General features: G+C 44.2%; 1 protein-coding gene across 2 annotated transcripts in view; it reads left to right on the top strand.

Annotated features, from left to right (window-relative positions):
* Positions 1-20,274, top strand: part of LOC311043027 (netrin receptor UNC5C-like) — a 280,919-nt gene that overhangs the window by 134,730 nt on the left and 125,915 nt on the right. For both annotated transcript variants that reach the window (XM_084054159.1, XM_084054158.1), the window contains exon 2: positions 9,637-9,873. In XM_084054159.1, the coding sequence (XP_083910285.1) occupies positions 9,637-9,873 (237 nt within the window). The remainder of the gene's footprint in view (positions 1-9,636; positions 9,874-20,274) is intronic.

Below are 20,274 nucleotides of genomic sequence, written 5' to 3'. Positions count from 1 at the left end.
GTTTTCGTAGTTGTCTAGGGGTGTGCATGCATGCATGCACACGTGTGTGTTGTGTGTGTGTGTGTGTGTGTGTGTGTGTGTGTGTGTGTGAGGTTACGGGTGGTGCATGGGGGATGGGGTTACAAGGGGTCAGTGGGTTTATGAGACGACCAGGTATGTGTTTCAGGCACTGCTTCACCTGAGGTCAGAGTGTGTGTGTGTGTGTGTGTGTGTGTGTGTGTGTGTGTGTGTGTGTGTGTGCGTGTGCGTGTGCGGGAAGAAGTCAGTAGGTGCATATGTAGGTTTTATGAGCATTTTTTTGTGTTTGCGTGTTTGTTTCTCGCGTGCGTGTCTTGCATGTGTGCATGGCGTGTACTGTGCACGTGTGTTTGTGCAGCTGCTGCTGATCCTAACTAGCTGTGATAAGAAACATCACAAGTATGACCTCATGGTTGCCACGGCTACTGCACTGATAACTCATCACAGAGCACTTAGCGAGAACTGAGGCCCCTACGCACGCACACACACACACACACACACACACACACACACACACACACACACACACACACACACACACACACACACACACACACACACACACACACACACACACACACACACACACACACACACACACACACACACACACACAGTAACCCCCACTCATTAGGACTTCTCATTACCCTATATGGCAGTATTTGAGCCCACATTAGACCAGTGTTTCTCAACCTGTGGGCTGGGGCTCACGTGTGGATGTTGCAATTGGGCAAAACACTGAGATTTTAATGATAATATGATACATAAAAGTCAATTCATTGATCATTAAAGTAAACATGCTCTGAAAATGCAAGTGGATCGCCCATCTGATAGAAGCACTGCCTTAGAACATGCAAAGTAAGGTCCAAATGTGTACAAATGTAACCAAATGGACCCGTAGGTGCATTATGCCTTGGCATTTTATTATTTGCATTCCAGTGAATAACACATGCAATAGACCTAGAAATAACTGTTTTGTATTGCATCAGTGTAACATGATTCCTTTTGGAGTCTATATGGGTTTTGCTATTAGTTTATGACATAATAATCCCATTGTTTTCTACGAAGGAGGATGCATCATACAATAGTGAATGTTTTTGTCCCTTGTTTATGCTGATATGATGAGGTGATCTCTTTATGAAGGAGTGCCTGTAGGAATGCAACACTTAATCAAACTAATAGATTTAATTGATCATTTAAAAGAAATATCCATTTAGGAGAAACATTTTGAAATGTGTTTCTTTTTTTTCAAAATTTAATTAAAATGGCACAATTAGCAGCAAGCAGCTCTCAGCTTGTCGCAATGTGAATTTGTAAAATATTTAATAAAATAAAATAAAATTGATAATAATAATAACTAGAAAGTACTGTTCCTGAAGAAACAGTGTGGGATTGCTAAGAAGGTCACACATTAGTGTGATCGCTAAAGCGATCCCACAATAATTTAAAAAAGCAAGGACAAAAACAACAACAGTAATAACATTAGTAATAATGTTATTATAATATAATATATTATTATTATTAAATTACATTTTATGTTTGGGAGTGCTGGCGTTTCTTTAGGTGGATTTAGTTAAATACTGACTGCATCTGAGCACCCACAGCCAAGTAGGCAATCAGAGGAAGTACACCTGCTGCACTTCCTGGCCTCTGTTCGCCGCGATAAACTCATCATTCTGAACAGTTCTGATAACTTCTGGCTGGCTTAGTTAGACTTTTTGAAGGGTGACAGATGTGAGCAAGCCTTTTCTATCAATGATTGTGATTTTGCCGTTGGTACAAAATCGAATGGAATCGGTGCCATGAATCCAATACCGATGTTGTCCTGCCCATCCATTATTGATGACATCATTCAGACAAGACGTTTATGAGCTGGGCTGTTGGGGTCGCTAATTCACCCTCTTGTCAATGGGTGCAGGAGGAGAGGAGATGGGAGTGTGTGGAAGGTGGTGAGAGGAGTTGGAGAAATGAGTGAAAAGGAGAGGAGAATGGAGGGGAGAGAGGCAATATTAAGTCAGTGTACGTAGGGGACAATTTACTGCAACCTTCCCTTCTTTCTCTCCTAGCAAGACTGTTTACTCCAGCTATCATGTTTCATGTGCCAATCAATAATTTATGGCTGTCGCTCTGGAGCAACGAACCCACCAGCCCCCCTGGATGACAGATGAGAGAGAGAGAGAGAGAGAGAGAGAGAGAGAGAGAGAGAGAGAGAGAGAGAGAGAGAGAGAGAGAGAGAGAGAGAGACCTTTAACAAGCCTTTATTAACCTTCTTTTACACTCAAAAACATACATCAGAACATTCCTACTCCTTCAAGAGAGGACACTCTAAAAGTACACATTCTTTGACACCCTCCATTTCATTTAAAAATTACATTTGTGTAATTTACTTTTTTTTTCTTTTTTTTTTTTTCTTTTTTCTCTTAAATAAACAAAACCAGTGATTCCTGCTCAATGCTACACAAGACGTCCCCTGCCCCCACATCTCAACAAAGTCCTCCAGACAAGAAATCATTTTATAATAGGCAAACTCTATTCTGATACGAGCTGCTACCAGTCCTTTTGCCATGGGTTCAGCTTCAACTGAACCCGCTCCTGGATCTTGTTCCTTCTCGAAAGCCAGATACTCATTTTTACCTGCCCGGCCAGAAATTAAGCAGTCCCAACCGTCTCTTTTGTGACGCTTTGTACCGTGGCCCAAAAATAAACATTTCATCACTTAGCTCTTCATTAAACCTATTAAACCATCCTGTAGCAGCGCAATCAGACTACCAAGCCTTGGGCACCTTAACCATAGATGTTCAAGTGTCTCCTCCTCCTGGCAGAAAGGACAACTTTTACTAGCCCCCAGAGTTGATGTGAGCCACATGTCTGTTTGTAGCCACGGGCCCCATGCACTATCCTCCACTGGAGATCTGCAGTGCGTTTCTCCACTGGAGTTTTGTACAGGGACCTCCAGCTGCCCCGTGGAGAAGAGCCTGTGCAAGTACTCCCGACCACCTGACTCTTGTACTCTCTCAGTGTGTCTTTGTTGATGACCTTGACACTCACTGCGTATAAGGTCTTACTCGACAGTCCACGTACGTCTCCCAGTTGTGGCGTTTTAAAGGAGAGGATTTGACCCTCTTCCTTCCTCCCCTTCCTCCACTGCGGCAGAGACCTCTAGAACTGGGAAGTCCAAGACCCTTCCATCCTGTTCGCCATCAGGCTCTCTCCCAAAGTCTCTCTGGTTGCCCCAGGCAGTGAACATACCACCTCTCTCAACAGACGCTGCAGGAACCGAACAGACTTCAAGCCAGTCTGCTCACTGAGGTTTTCTGCTGTTTTCCAACCTCTTTCTGATCTCAGATCAGTTAGCTTCACAATTCCTGCTCTTGTTAGCATTCTCTCCACAGATGCAGAATTCAACATCCTGCTCTGGATAAGTGGGTTGTAAAACAGTGGTTCCTGCCCTGCTTGATCATAAGTCTGTGTTCCATCCCTCCGAGCTTTCAGAACTTTGTTCCATGCTCGCAGAACTGTTTGGTAAAACACAGTGGTGCCTGTTAAGTCCATCTTGTCCAACTCCAACATAAACAGGTGCCTATCATAGCCTAGACCCTGTATTTTCCTTAGAAGCACGCATGCTGTGTCTGTCCATACTACATCTTTCCTGTAGAGGAGACGCTGTGCTGTTTGTAGTCTGAAGGCTGTAACACGGCTACGTAAGTCAATTAGACCCTGACCTCCCTCGGCCACCGGTAGAAACAACACAGACGCTCTGATCCAGTGTTGTCCCCCCCAGAAAAAGTTCACCAGTCTCTTCTGAATCTCCTTCAACAGTGTGTCTGGTGGCTCCAATACAGTGAAACGGTGCCAGAACATTGAGGCGATCAGGTTGTTTGCAACCAGCACTCTTCCCCTGTAGGACAACTGTGGCAATACCCACGTCCATTGAGACAATCGGGCACTCACCTTCTCTATCATCCCCTCCCAATTTTTCTGCTGAAAATTTGAATTTCCCAGAAAGACTCCTAGACATTTCATCCCCTCTGTACTCCACTGTAAAGCTGCCGGCAGTATTGGTAGTCTGTTGCCTTGCCACTGGCCCATAGCATAGCCCTCACATTTACCCCAATTCACCTTTGCTGATGATGCTTGTTCATATAATGCCATGCTCCTGCTAAGACACTCAACATCCTCCTGCCTTCGGACAAAAACTGTTATGTCATCTGCGTAGGCAGATAGGACTACAGCCCTCTGTTCCCTTACACCTTGACACATAAACCCCCCCAAACCTTTCCTAAGTGTGTGTAAAAATGGTTCAATAGCTAACGAGTAGAGCTGGCCTGATAGCGGACAACCCTGCCGTATCCCCCTGTACGCTCTCACTGGACAACTAAGTCCACCTCCCACCTTTAACACAACAGACGCTCCTGAATACAAAAGTTTAACCCACGATACAAAAGATCTGCCTATTCCAAAAGCTTCCAGGGTTTTGAATAAATACTCATGATGTACTCTGTCGAAAGCTTTTTCTTGGTCAATTGAAAGGAGTCCCAGGTCTAAGTCTTGAGTCGTTGATAGATCAATCACATCCCGGATTAAGAACAAATTGTCCATTATTGTACGACCGGGCACACAGTATGTTTGATTTGCATGTATAACTGTGTCCATGTGCTTTTTTAGTCTATTAGAAAGACATTTTGACAATATTTTGTAATCTGTACATAGTAATGAGACCGGCCTCCAATTTTTCAACTGACCAAGATCTCCCTTCTTTGGTAACAAAGAAAGGACTGCTCTCGTGCAGAGAGAGAGAGAGAGAGAGAGAGAGAGAGAGATGCAGAGAGACACACACACACACACACACACACACACACACACACACACACACACACACACACACACACACACACACACACACACACACACACACACACACACACCTGTGAGAGAAGGTGGTAAAAGAAAGGATGGAAAATGAGATAAGGGAAACATTCAGTGAGTTTATGGGGAGAGTGAGAGAGTAGTATAAAAGGCATAAAGAAATTAGAAAAGACTACCCAGGGGGAGAGACTGCCGAATGAACAAGAAGGAAGAGAGAGAGAGATAGAGGGAGGGAGGGAGGGAGGGAGGGAGGGAGGGAGAGAGAATGAAGCGAGAGCACATAAGTATTGAAGATGGAGAGAGATAATGAACAAGTGAACAAGACACTGGAAAAATAACCTGGAATGGGACAATAAGATGAGAGAAGATAAGATAAACCTTTATTGATCCCTGGAGGTAAATTCAGGTATCATGGCAGCAGTAGCGGTACGAATGAAACACAGTAGAGGTACAGGTAAAGGGTAAGAGTCAACAGCCACACCAAGATAAACAATACAAATATAAATAAAATAACATTCTGAGCTGCTGTCCCTAGATATCTAGTGAATATCTATCTATCTATCTATCTATCTATCTATCTATCTATCTATCTATCTATCTATCTATCTATCTATCTATCTATCTATCTATCTATCTATCTATCTATATCAAAGGTCAGTAACATACAGTGCAGGTGTATAAGGCGAGGTCAAGCTTGGTTGTAGAGCCTGATGGACACTGGCACAAAGGATTGACCAGAAGTGGCTTTGTGGTCTACTACCAATTAAGGAGGGATGAATGTGTAGCTAAATGTGCCCCTCATCTTCACTGGCAGGCGTTGTCCAGGAGAGCATCCTGTTTCCTCCTCAATTTACCCTCCGCAACCACCTCCGGTATGTGTCCAGTTCAACTCCAATTATAGGCTAGACTTCCTCACCAGCTCGTTCAGTTTGTTGGCATCCCCTGTGTTTATGTTACCCCCCCCCCCCCCCCCCCCCCCGCAAACAAATCATGGAAAATAACAGACCTCTGGCTACTACAGACTGCTAGAGAATCTGCAGCAGCCTGTGGCTCTGAAGTACTGGAGCCTCCTCAGGAAGAACATCTGGCTCTGTCCCTTCTCCTGTAGTAGACGTTTTCAGTTCTGTTAGTCCTATCAAATTCCTCCCTTTTCTCTCCCATCCCTTCGGATGGTGAAAGTCTGTAGCCTCTTTGTGCTCCGCAGGTCGTCGTCCACCAGCTCCTTGGTCTTTCCCATGTTGAGCTGGAGGTGATTGTTGTCTCTCCACCAGGGCTCTGTTCTCCTCTTCATTGTCATCTGTGATGCAGCTGACAATGGAGGAGTTATAGGAGAACTTCTATAGGTGGTGACATACTTGGTGACAGCACGATTCCTTGGGAATGACAATGTTTCTGACAGGCTGCCTTTTCAGTCTGTGTACTGTGGTCTACTAGTGAGGTATATTAGTCCCTAATCCAGGCTGTGGTCCACCTGGATCACTGAGAGTCCCCCAGGTGTATAGGAGACATGCTGGGAGCCATGCTGGGGCTGTGATCCGAGGGGAGGGGATGGGGAGATACAAGCTGCTGACTCCTGTGGTAGGGGCCGGACACACGCACATGCACATGCACACGCACATGCACACGCACACGCACATGCACATGCACATGCACATGCACATGCACATGCACATGCACATGCACATGCACATGCACATGCACATGCACATGCACATGCACATGCACGCACGCACGCACACTCTCACACACACACACACACACACACACACACACACACACACACACACACACACACACACACACACACACACACACACACACACACACACACACACACGCACGCACACGCACACACACACACCTCTCTATGGAGCTATTGTTCTGCAGCCTATAACCTCCAGTCCGTCCTTGTAACTGTGGGTCTCAGCACTGATGAAATGATACAGTGAACGATGGTTTCCCATGGTTTCACACTGGGATACAGAACGGAGGGAGGAAGGGCTAATTACAGGAATGGAGGGAGAAAAATGTCAACATCAAAGAAAGGGATGCACCCTCCACTATTCTGCCTCTTTTGTGTGTTTTGCTAAGTTTTTCCTAAGCAAGCTTTTTGTTCCAGGCCTGCAGCGGGATGCTATTTTCCTATAGATAAGGACCAGAACTGTACGGCTATAGTGTGGTGGAATGGAAGATTGCACGTGTGTGTTCAGTGTTTGTGTTCACGTACAGGCAAATCAATGAATGTATAATGGTGTATGTGAAATCCAATATGATGCTCCTGAAAAGATCAATGCTCCTCTAAGTAGATGTGGTCATCTTAAAAGAATAATTCAAGATAATAGTGGTAGCCTACGAAATCATCTTAACTGATGTTGCAATACAGTCAATAATAACAATCATAAACTGTTATTGTGTCATACATAGGGATGTAGCTCAAGGTGCTTTACGGAACAAAGAAAGACGATCCATACATTTGAAAACACATACAGTATATAAAGATTTGAACTGTTTAACCCATTAAGACCTGGAACGCATGTGTCACTTCTTGATTTGAGCTAAAAAGCATTATTTTACACTTTGGCTATTCAAAAATACCAGATATATAAGCTCATAGCGCGGCACCGAGTGCTGCGCTATGATCTTATAGATCTGCTATTTTTGACAAATCGTGAAAATGTGTGCAAATCTTTGAATATATATATTATTTTAATGCGAACATTTTAACTCAAATCTTTGCTTCTAGGGGGGTGCCTGGAACAAAATATTTGGAGATGGGGTCCGAGGCCAAATACATATCATTTTGGGGGGTCCTTGACAAGACATTTGTAGAATCGGCTTCAGGTTTTAATGGGTTAAATTAAACATTAAACAGGACAACAGCGCTTCCCTTCTTTGTGTGCGTGCAAGGTTGTGTCCATGCATGTGTGTGTGAAACAGTGTTTCATTGTGCATGTGAAGTAATCTACAGTAGCCTACTATTATTGTGTGTGTGTGTGTGTGTGTGTGTGTGTGTGTGTGTGTGTGTGTGCGTGTGCGTGTGCGTGTGGATTGTGCAGAGCGGAGGTTACGAAAAAAAGACATTTCCTTCAAAATGTCATCAATTAACATGTTCCCATGACTCACATGACTACACACACACAAACCTACACAAGACCTAGGCTGGTTTAATGAACCCTGACGCTGATGGAGTGGAAAGAAATTACAGGGTAGAGGAAAAGTGTGTGTGTGTGTGTGTGTGTGTGTGTGTGTGTGTGTGTGTGTGTGTGTGTGTGTGTGTGTGTGTGTGTGTGTGTGTGTGTGTGTGTGTGTGTGTGTGTGTGTGTGTGTGTGTGTGTGTGTGTGTGTGTGTGTGTGTGTGTGTGTGTGTTACCATAGCTTACCTGGAGCCAGCTTTTGCGTGTGTGTGTGTGTGTGTAGTGTGTGTGTGTTTCCTCCATCTAACTTGCTCATGTAATCCTCATGACATTGGTGACCCTTGCAACCTGGTGACAGAACAGTCTTTGTGTGCTGTTGATTGAGGCCATGGGTGGGCGTAATGAACGAATGGACTTGGAGGCAAGAGTAGAAAAAGCTCAAGCTGAATGGAAAGATAGGGAGGGAAAGGCTCTTCACGCCCTCAAGGTTGTCTGAATGAGTGTTCCGAATGATTTATCGAAAAAATGAATTGCCCACTTACTGTGTCTGTCTGGAGTGTCTCTGTCTTTGTTTGTCTCTGCCAACCTGTTCTTCAACCTGTTCTTCTCTGGCTCTACTGTATTATCTGTCTGTCTGTCTGTCTGTCTGTCTGATCATATCTGTCGACTGTATCTACTGATATACAGTATATATCTACTGTACAGATTTAGACCTACTGTACCACTTGAATTTCCCCTCAAAAAGTGGAGACTGACTGACCGACCGACCGACTGTCTGTATTTTTCATGAACTCTCCCCTTGTTCTTTGTGATGGACAGCTGTGATAAATTCCTGGATTCCCAGCACCCAGTGTACAGTGTGATGCTGATTAAAGGTGCATTTCACAGCTCTGGGGGAAGGAAATTGTCCTCTGTGGTGGCCAGTGGGTCGGAACACAGGCATGAAGGGGGGATCAAATGAAAACATTACCACGCTCATGTTGAAGTCTACACCAAACAATATTGAACCACAGAGTTTGGTGGTGTAAAACATATGTAGAGTGAGAGATAGCGTACGGTTCGCGGTAATGTATTCTTCAGTATAGTAGGGAAGAAACGGCATTCCTCGGCAGAACCCACATCCAAGTTAATCCACAATAAAGCAAAGATTGAGGTTTTGTTAGAGAACCCAGCAAAAGGTGTCTGTTGAACTGAACAGCACAGGAGTGAAGGAGTTCAGTGCAGTGGCGTACCCACTGTAGAGGCAGGGCAGGCGGTCGCCTGCCCAACTAAGATGTCGCCTCCCCTAAAAAAAACAAATAACCCGAAAAGGTGTCATTGCGTGCTTATTGTCCTCCAAGTCACACATCCAACAAGCTTTGAACTGATTGGACCTTCTGTTAGAGATAGTGGCCAAAACATCTTGAAAACGGCCACTTTCGCCGGTTTTCGATCGCCGATTTTCGATCGCCGATTTTCGATCGCCGATTTTCGATCGCCGATTTTCGAGTTTAAATGTATTTTTTGGGGTAATAGAGGTGGGGGGGAAATCTCGCCTGCCCTAAATGTAAATGGGATGCCACTGGTTCAGTGTCTGTACGCATCGTAACCGTCACCCTCTCTTTTTTTTATCCCTCAGTGAGAGATGACGACGATTTCCGGAGTCTGAGTGAACTTCCGGAAACCTTCCCTTCGGACCCCCCGGAGCCGTTGCCTCACTTCCTGTTCGAGCCTGAGGAGGGCTACATAGTGAAGAACAAGCCCGTCAACCTGTACTGCAAGGCCACGCCCGCCACGCAGATCTACTTCAAGTGCAACAGCGAGTGGGTCCACCAGAAAGACCACACGGTGGAAGAGAGGGTGGACGAGAATTCAGGTGAGTGCCGGACAGGTCCAACACGCACAGGTCCGCCACACACGCACGCACGGGGACACACACACACACACACACACACACACACACACACACACACACACACACACACACACACACACACACACAAATTCATTTCTTTGGACCATAATTATTGTGGATATAGAAGGTTTTTCAGAAATCCATCACACATAAGGGGTTCATGAAATTATCTGCCGCAGGGAGTTTTGTTGTTGTTTTTTGTGTTTTTTACTAGGGAGTCAAACCAAACACACATTTTGGAAACATACTGGGAACTGATTGTTCTTTAAGAACAATGTCCCTATTTTTGACAGCAGTGAGTCATTGATGTACAAGTAGTCAGCGATGTAGAAACACTAGGACGCCATTGAAAATCATCACTACTGCATTTAGTGAGAACGTGGTTGCCTGGCTCTTCTAGCCGCTGAATCGCTATAGTCATTGTTTTGAAAATGATCTATACGTATGTTGAGATTCAGCATCTGGCGTTTCCTCGGTTGGATTTTCCCAACCAATCACTGTGCTTTGAACACAATGATGGAATTGAAATGCATGAGACAATTCAAAACAACAGAGGGGGTGGTAACGTTAGCAGATAGAATTGATATTGCTATTGAAGTTGTTTTGAAAAGCCTGAATTTCCATTTCATTTTGCTCCGTGATTCCCGGGAGAGTGTCAGGCTATTCAAACCCACGGTCTACTGAAATAGGAAATCCATCTCGGTCTGGCAGCGCTACGCCAAAATCGGTGACTTATCAATGTCTATGACTGGCGACACAAAGGGAATGTGATTGCAAGAGGCAGTCTAATTTGAAAGGTGTTGTTGATAGTGACCAACATCTTGTGACTTTTATCCATTAACAATGCAAGAATTGTTTCATCTTGGGTCTAGATATTCGTCAGTATTGTGTCTAGAGTAGGGGTCTCCAAAACGTTTTCAAAGGGGGTCACACTGTATTTGAAGATATGAAAATACTGACTGCATCTCTGTCATACTATATATACCTTTAGGCCAACAAAGTCACATACAAATGCATTTCATTACAACCATTTTATTGAACTACAGTGCAATATCAATCGTTTTTTGTTGGCAGTGTTGCCAAAAAAAAAAACTATTCAGACCCTTTTCAGCTTTTATTTAGCGTGCACTGCATTGCTATTATATTTACAGTCCAAAAAATGGTCTTTTGTTCAAATGGCAGATTAGCCTAATGTAAACAAGTATGAAAAGGTCTCTAAAAAAGGAAAATAAATAGCCATTCTTTCAAACCTTCAGAATGACACAATACAAGGAACACGCGGTTAGGGATCCTCACAAATTTGACTGAGAAATAGCCCATCTGCCCAGGTTCATTTCAAAACACTCAATGTATGAATTTCACATGACTATACTGGTGGGCCATAAATAATACATTTTGAGAAGGAAGCCCCATGTCATATAAAATCTGCCCTCGTGCCACGATTGGCCCCACGTGGGCCGGAATTTGGACATGTCTGGTCTAGAGGCAGTTTGTTTGCAAGCTAGTGGACGTGTCTCCTGACAAGACGTTGTACTATCTATACTATTGTTATTGTTATAGTTAGGCTTAGGGGATGAATCGCCAATCGCTGAGGACTTCCTCTTCAGCAAAGCCCATCATAAAATATAGTGAATATCAAATATGTTGTCAGGGAAGTTCACCCGTTCCCAGGAAGTGCTGTCTCATGTGAATCATATAATCTCAAAGAAAACCTAATATCGCCAAAAGGTCGACTTCTCGGGAAGTCCACTAACAATATCTCTAGTCTGTGAGGGATAATGTTGTTGTGATCAAGAAACACAGTCAAAGGCCATATGTCTGCACACTTGGCACCTAGCGCTGCAACATTTTTTCCCCAGGTCGGCTCATTAGTCCACCAAAAAGACAAAACAGATCACATTTTTCTCATCCCTTGTTACTTGTTTGTAGAGGTGGGCGACTACGTGTTAGGCATGTGCACTCACAATGGCCACGCTGCCACTTCAGCGTACTACACGCTGTATGTACCATTTAATAGGATTCATGGCAATGACGTGGACAGTAGCCAAGCTTTCATGTTTCCCACTTGTCTGCATGCAACATTACAATACACGTTGGCCAGCTTATGTTGAAGTGATTTAACTGATCCCTTTGGCAGGAAAACAGGCTGTTAGTGACCCCTAAATTGGTCATTTTGGTCATTGGTCATGAACTGATACACTCGCAAGAGTTAATTTAACTCTTGGCCTGGGTCCATTTTCACACTCGCCTAAGTTAAATTAACAGTTTGTACTGTGATTGAGAGTGATTTTTCAGTGTAGAAGAAGAAATGGCCAGACAAAAAAAAAAGGCTTGACAAATATTTGTTCCTGTTAAACAGTAATATGTACTGATTGAACCGAGCAGCATGGCATAATCTGAATCAGAGCATGTGAGCGGAGTGCGGCGATTTTTAACCCATTAATACCTGGAACGCATCTGTGTCACTTTAGATTTCTTTTGCTATTCAAAAATATCAGATATACAAGCTCGTAGCGCGGCACCGAGTGCCGCGCTACGAGCTTGTAGATCTGATATTTTTGAAAAATCGTGAAAAAATATTTTTTTGATTTTTTTCAAAAAACTGTTAGGATTTAGAAAATTCTTAGAAGCGGCCTCAGGTCTTAAAGGGTTAAAGTAGTGGGGAGCGGGTTTATAAAAAAGTTGGAGTGCTACTCGGAGCGAGGACCACCTGCCGCTCCAAGCCGCTCCGGCGGGGGCCGCCCACCGCATGTTTGAGCATGCCCCGTCGCATGGACTCGAGGCTGCCCTAGCGTGTCTGATATCTGGCATAGAGGGGCGGGTTCAAAAGCTCCAGAGAAAAATTCCTGTGAGATCCCATTGGTTCACCGATCTGTCCGTCAGCCCCCGCCCCGCCACATGCCCCTCCTTCTCCCCCAATGTGCAGCATTGAGAGCGCTGACGTCTCGACATTTGGAGCGACGCCCACTGCACTCTGGTTGGTTGGTTGGTTGGGGAAATGAAACACTTCCTATTCCAGGAACGTCAACGCGCTTGTCCAGGCTCTTATTTTTCAGCAAAACTAAAAAACAAAAGCCTGGAGATGGAGGCTACACGGACTCAGACACACAGACATCCAGAAGTGCACAGCGCACGTCCTTGATCAAGATTTCATTCAAATTTCTTTTTCAACTTTTCTTTTTTTTTTTTGCTGTTGGGCAGCCCAGTCTGAGCGGAGCGTGGACAGCGTTGCCAGATTCTGTGAGAGAAACAAGCAACCAGGTCTAGGAAAACCAGCCCAAAAGAAGCGACTATGGGCCACACGCGCACTTTAACATATACATCAGCTATTTGAAAATAGCAGATCTACAAGCTCACAACGCGTCGCGATGCGACGCGTTGTGAGCTTGTAGATCGGCTATTTTCAAATAAAATCTTGCGGGGAAATTATAATAAGCAGATCTGGCAACCCTGAGCGTGGAGCGACAGGTGCGCAAATCAACGTGAGCGACGAGCGGGGGGGTGGGGGTAATCAAGATGAACAAATAGCGAGCGTGACAACAGCCCCCTGGAGCGAGGAGCGGCATTTCCCCCCCGCTCCGCTCCGCTCACATGCTCTGATCTGAATAGAACGTGGCTATGCTGTTCGAGGTAGGCCGAGTCGTCAGGAACCAAATATGAAGGCCAAAGTCAAACATGTCTTATGATACACACTTTGATCCACACGTGTCAACCTATATATACGTGTATTGTACATATCTGCAATGAAGCATATTTCTTCGCTCAATCAAACACTGCAGCTTATCCGGCTAAGATAACCCCCTCTACAGTACAAAGCATGGGCCCTGGGGCTCAACATTGTGTGTGTGTGTGTGTGTGTGTGTGTGTGTGTGTGTGTGTGTGTGTGTGTGTGTGTGTGTGTGTGTGTGTGTGTGTGTGTGTGTGTGTGCGTGCATGCGCATGCTCGCTCAGTGAGTCTGTCACAGTGGTGGCCTGAGGACGAGACCAGTGTATTTTTGATATTTCCCCTGATTCAGCTGTCAGACGTGAACTCCCAAGCAAGAGTGCTAGGAAGAGCAGTAGGATAAATGAGACATAAACTGATAAAACGCAATCCCACAAAGTCTCTCTCTTACACACGTACACGCAAGCACACACACACACACACACACACACACACACACACACACACACACACACACACACACACACACACACACACACACACACACACACACACACACACACACACACACACACACACACACACACACACACACGCCTGCACACACTAGGGCTGTCAAATTTAATATCCAAACTTTAATCAAATTTGATAGAAGAAATGTCATTGGGGTGTAGGAATTAACATTGGAACGTGAAAGAAAAGAATGCATCTTTTTTTTTTATAGCAGCCTTTCCTTTCAACTTATTGTGCCGAAACTAAATCTCACATTTTACCGCCTCCTCTGCTACTTGACGGACATTCATTTAATAGTGGACTGAAAATCTAATCAAATGCAGGGCCGGCCTATTCTTCCAGCTGAAAAGAGCCAATAATTCAATAACCACAGCATGGCGGAGAGTTTTGAACCCCAGCTCAGCCACAGAAACAGTGATTAGCACCCAGAGCAATCTAATAAGCCCTGTTTGGAAATACTTTGGTGTTTGGTCATAAATGGCACACAGTAAAATACTCTGTGTTTATTTATCAATGTGTAACTCTGAGAGTGTACAAATGTATTTTGTACAGTCCCAGAGTTACATTATTGTATCAATTTGTAACTCTGAGAGTGTACAAATGTATTTTGTACAGTCCCAGAGTTACATTAACACTAAAAGATTTTACAGTGCAAAAATTGTGGAACCTCGAGGCACAGTTGTATGCAAGCTATGTGAGCTACAGATGGCTCACCATTTGAAAACATGCAGCCAAATGAGCTTGGCCAGATGTCAGTGACTCCATCCAAGCAGCCATGTTCTCCAATCCTATTTTACACTGCCCGCTGCAAGCTTAGGCTACTATCTGCTGCATGACTGCACCCTGAAAGTTGGTGAAATTCTCACGTGTAATTCACCATTTGAAGAAAATGCTGCAGTCAAAAGTATGTTTTTTTAATGAACATTTGTACGTCATTTTGGCCAAATGTTATCAGCCCTCTGCCTCGGCCTCTGTCTTTTTCTCGCACGCACGCACGCACACACACAGGCACAGGTAGAAGCCAACCGGTGCCAAGTATGTGCCGGATTGATCTTCATAGGAGAAAGTGCTGTGTTTTTCAAAATGTTCTCAATTATTTATCTCTGCTGCTCCACAACATTGAGCAAGTCAAATCCATATGCATCACTGAGAAACTCGCCTAGGACTTACTCACTGACCAAGTTGTGACCAAGGCACACCAATGCCATTATCTCAGGTGACTGAAGAAGCTTGGTATGGGCCTCAAGGTCTTCTATAGGCCTTCTACAGAAGTATCACGAGAACACCCTTAAGGCCCATACGTAAGGATGCAAATAATCGATGAATTCATTAATGGATAGTTGATAACCTAACGATTGACTAATCGATTAATTGATTTTGATTGATTGATTGAATTTTTATGTTTTTTTTATCAATTGAAAATCCATACATCTAATCAAGTAAATTCTTAACTGCAATTGATCGATTATAGATCAATTGTTAACATCCCTTCCCGTACGCACTACGCAACTTTTTATTCTCTTTCACGACGTACTATGTCAGACTATGTGATTATAGTGGAACAAATCCTTGCCGTTTCTTTGTCGGGAGACTGGCCGCACTACAAGATCGATCATCGTTTGTCGTTCTCCATGACGTTGCGTGAGATTGGGGAAGCGGTCAGAAATATTGTGCATCATAGTGCATAACATGCATATCATAGAATCATTCAGAAGCACACTGCCAGGGCCAGGGCACAGCATATAAGCCATTAAACAATTCAGGTCTCACATAGACTCCCTGAAGTTTTGGATCTCTCGTTCCCCCTTGCACCAGGTGTTATTTCCACGCCAACTAGAATTGTTAATTTAGAGGCAGAGTGTAACGTGTGCTACGTTCTATGTGAAGCTTGAATAAAAATGTAAGAAGCTCCAATCGCTTTAACTGTCCATTCTTAGTGTACTGTATGAGAGGCAAGAATGAAACAATACGCATATAAGCCATCAACGATTCAGGTCTCATGTAGACAAAACCTATAAAAGAAACAACATCAGGGCTTTACACATAAAGGATCCTTTACTGGTTGCATCATTGCCTGGTATGGGACTATACTGACTTTGTGGAGACAGTCGAGTGTGAGCGGACATACTGTACGACAGATGTTGTGTCAGCAAAGATGGCAAGCCTATCAAAGATTCTAGCATCTATCAGATGCTACCAAGTGACTTTGTAGCCTCATCAGAACCACTAATTGCTAAATACTGTAGCTTCCCTGGACAATCAGGCATATGAATTAATAGACCAGGAAAAACAATAAGCTGGAAACACTCTCTTTGTTCAAAAATGCTGATTAGCCGAGACATTGTCTTCCCATCGTAGAACAAAATGTTGGACTCAGGACAACAAGCACCTGCCAAATCAAATCTAGATGAGCATGAAGCCTGCTGATTTTGGTCATGGCCCATCCTGGCACCACCATTAGGGCAAAAGGCAATTTATAGCTTTTTTTAATTATCATGTTTTATTTGATACTTCTGCTGTTGTTTACAATACAGCCCCACCACTGAGAGCATGCATGGGCCCATGGGGATGGCAATGTTGGCCGGTTTAAACAACTTTGTTCTGGGTGGGTGTAGCTAGTGTGGCTTTTAGACTCTTTGTCTTGTCCTCTCCAAGTCTGGTGCAAGTACTGTACACTTTCTCTACCTGACTTCCTGTCAAACCACCTACTTCACGTGTGCCGTACCTCTATCTGTCTGCTTTCTCTATACCTCCTTCTCTCTACCCCCCCCCCCCCCCTCTCTCTCTCTCTCTCTCTCTCTCTCTCTCTCTCTCTCTCTCTCTCTCTTGGTCGCTCTATTCACCTGTTTCCTAGGCTGTGTGTTTTCCACGATTTGATCCAATGAAATCCAATGAAATTGACAGGAAGTGGAAAACACACAGCCTAGGAAACAGGTGAATATGTCACTTTCCTCTCCACCAACAGACACATCTCTCAGTATTCATTAGTGACCTCATATGCAGCTGCAAGTCATTCATTAGTCTCGAGTCTCGACTCAGCCCTTCATTTTCTAATCGTTAGATGGCAAACAGGGCACTGGGGAGGAGGCGTAGGTCTGCTAAATTAATAGCCCATACATCTGTGCTGTCATACTGTTGTAGGTGAAAGATGGCCACTGGGGAATCAGGTTAGTAACTGAAAACAAATACAATAAATAAATAAATAAGGATACATTTAACATGCATCTATGCATATCTTACAATGTGAGATGGTTGCTAATGATCTCATGACAATAACCATGACAACTAGATAATGTCAACCAAGAATATTTATACCATTCATATTACATATCATATTAATGGTGCTGTTGTAACAGTAACAGTTATCACCAGGAAACCCTCTGTCTCTTATGTACTGTAACACTGCTACTGTATGTCTTGTTTCAAGTTAAAAGGTTTACCGCGCTCGTACTTCAACAAGACATGACTCAGTCATGTATACCAGCTTGCTTTCTGCTTTCTCTGATTTGTCTCGCAGAATCTGGCAACACTGCTAGTGGCTCCCCATTGGCTTAGACCTGTTGCTTATTTCTCTTGCAGAATCTGGCAACACTGCCATAGAGGCGAGAGGCGTTTCTAGTACTATAGCTTGGGAGGACGAGACCGCCCGTTCAGAGTATGAAAAAGTATCCCCATTGGCTTAAAGGACAGCCAATGATGAAAAGTCGAGAAAGTGTTGAGAAAGTGTTGACTAGACTGAGTTTGATCTTAGACCAGCATGCTTTGCAAGCTGGTAATTTTTTTTTTGACTGCATTCCAGCAGTAAACTGTGACCCGTCATCCCAAATCTCTGGCACTCTGGTGATAGTTCCGCTTTGAACCCCCTGCTGAGAAATGCACACGCTTACAATTGAATATAAACAAGAGAATGACTTGAGGAAGACCATTATCCTAGATGATTTATCTTCCATGACATTCCTACAGAGCTATGGTCTATTGTACTGTATGTACAGTATATATGCACATTGCACAACACAGCCGTGCAGTGCCAGCACTTCCTGTGATTGTACAGTAGGTGTGTGTGTGTGTGTGTGTGTGTGTGTGCGTGCGTGCACTCGTGGGCGTCTGAGTTGTTTTCTGAATCTACGTGAGACACAGCTAGAAGCTACGGTCCTGATACCGCTTTTATGTTTCTCTCTCTCTCTCTATCTCCATCTACTATTTCTCTTTGTTGATTCTCTCTCTCTCTCTCTCTCTCTCTCTCTCTCTCTCTCTCTCTCTCTCTCTCTCTCTCTCTCTTTTTGTCTCTCTCTCTGCCCCCCCCCCCCCCCCCATCCACCAACCCAACCCACCATCTCTCTCTCTCTCTTAGCCTCATGCTGTTCTGTGCTGGACTCTAATTTCCCCAGACTGAAACAGGAGAGCACAGACAGATAAAACCTGAGCTGATGAAAGCAGGGCAGGGATGGAGGGATGCTCATAGGAGGGATGGAGGGATGCTGAGAAGAGGGATGGAGGGATGCTCATAGGAGGGATGGAGGGATGCTGAGAAGAGGGATGGAGGGATGCTCATAGGAGGGATGGAGGGATGCTGAGAGGAGGGATGCTGATGGGAGAGATGGAGGGATTCTGAGAGTTGGGAAGGAGGGAGGCTGATGGGAGGGATGGAGGGATTCTATGGAGGATGCTGGTGAAAGGTCAGAAACCAGGGATCAGCATAGAGCAAAGAAAGATGATACCAGTCTTTCTATTATCTCTCCTCTTCTCTTCTCTTCTCTTCTCTTCTCTTCTCTTCTCTTCTCTTCTCTTCTCTTCTCTTCTCTTCTCTTCTCTTCTCTTCTCTTCTCTTCTCTTCTCTTCTCTTCACTTTGTCTATTTTTCAGCTGTTTGACTTCCTTAGCCTTGAAGTTAATTAAAGGAGCTTGGGCGTGTTTCTCTTTACATGAGATTCAAGAGAGGAAGAAACTACTGCATAGCATTGAGTTGGAGAATGGTAGAAATAATGAGGGGGGAGTAAGGAAGAGGGGGAATGAGGGGGGAAATGAGCAGTAGGAAGAGAGGCAGGTTCCATGTGAGGTAGAAGGGGGTGATGAAGATGAAGAGCAGAAAGGGAACAATTGCAGGAGGTATAGAGTAAAGATGAGGGGCAGGCAGGAGAGACAGGTGGAAGGATGATCAGTAAGATTCAATAACTTTGAACATTAGTAAGATCTGTATTTGATGTCTGATTCGCTCCTGGTAGAGATCATTCCCTTGGAAGGTTATTTAGGGAGTGACATGACGGGAAATGACATGTTTAGTCTGGAGCTCAAGCGTTGCTAAAAAGATACAGTAGCCTTTCTCTTAATTAGACAACCAGCCTTCGAGGAGCTAATACATTGTCTGCCATTTTTGCGTGACCTTTTCCCTTGGAAAAAAAAGCAAGTGAGAATGACTAGATATTTTAAACTTCTTCCCAAGAGTTTTTTTTTTCCACGTTGACACCAAAGGGGCCAGCCATCTAGAACAGTGTTAGTCTGTATTTGTAGACCATCTCTATGTCCCAAGAAAAGGAGACCAATCACAGAGAACACAGCTCAGCTGACACTGAGCTACTAATTGGCCTCTGAGCTGCATGTGATGACACACCACCTGTTGAGCATCGAAGCACACAGGATGAGTCAGCCATCCACACACACACACACACACACACACACACACACACAAACAGACAGGGCCTCTGTCATGATAGGTTGCTTTATCTGCTCCTGTTTGGATCTTATTTCTGTGTGGTGACAACTACTATTGATTATACTACCTAAGGCGGCACGGCAAGTACTTTAGGTCAGTGTAGGTTGCTGGTGCTGTACAGAAAATAAGAAAACCTTGAAGGAAAACTTGCCCTCATCGGTCCTCTGCTATTGAGCCCACAACATAGATAGACTGTTCTGCTGCCCTATGTGTCTGCTGCCCTATGTGAACTACACAGCTCAGCTGATGCTGCTGACACCAATCACAATTCAGACCAGTGTTGCCAAGTCTGCTTATTATAAGCGCCCTTGGGCTTGTTTTTCTGTTAAGTCCATGTAGTCTGTCCAAAATCCGTGTTGTTGAAATTTATATATTCAATATTTGAAAATAGCAGACTTTACAACTTCACTCGTTGTGACCTTGTAGATCGGCGATTTTCAAATAGCTAATGTATATAGGTTTTAAGTGCTCATGTG

This window comes from Gymnoscopelus microlampas (assembly GCF_963454915.1).
Source record: "Gymnoscopelus microlampas genome assembly, chromosome: 4".
In the NCBI taxonomy this organism is placed as follows: Eukaryota; Metazoa; Chordata; class Actinopteri; order Myctophiformes; family Myctophidae; genus Gymnoscopelus; species Gymnoscopelus microlampas.
This window is presented reverse-complemented; position numbering and strand designations above follow the sequence as displayed.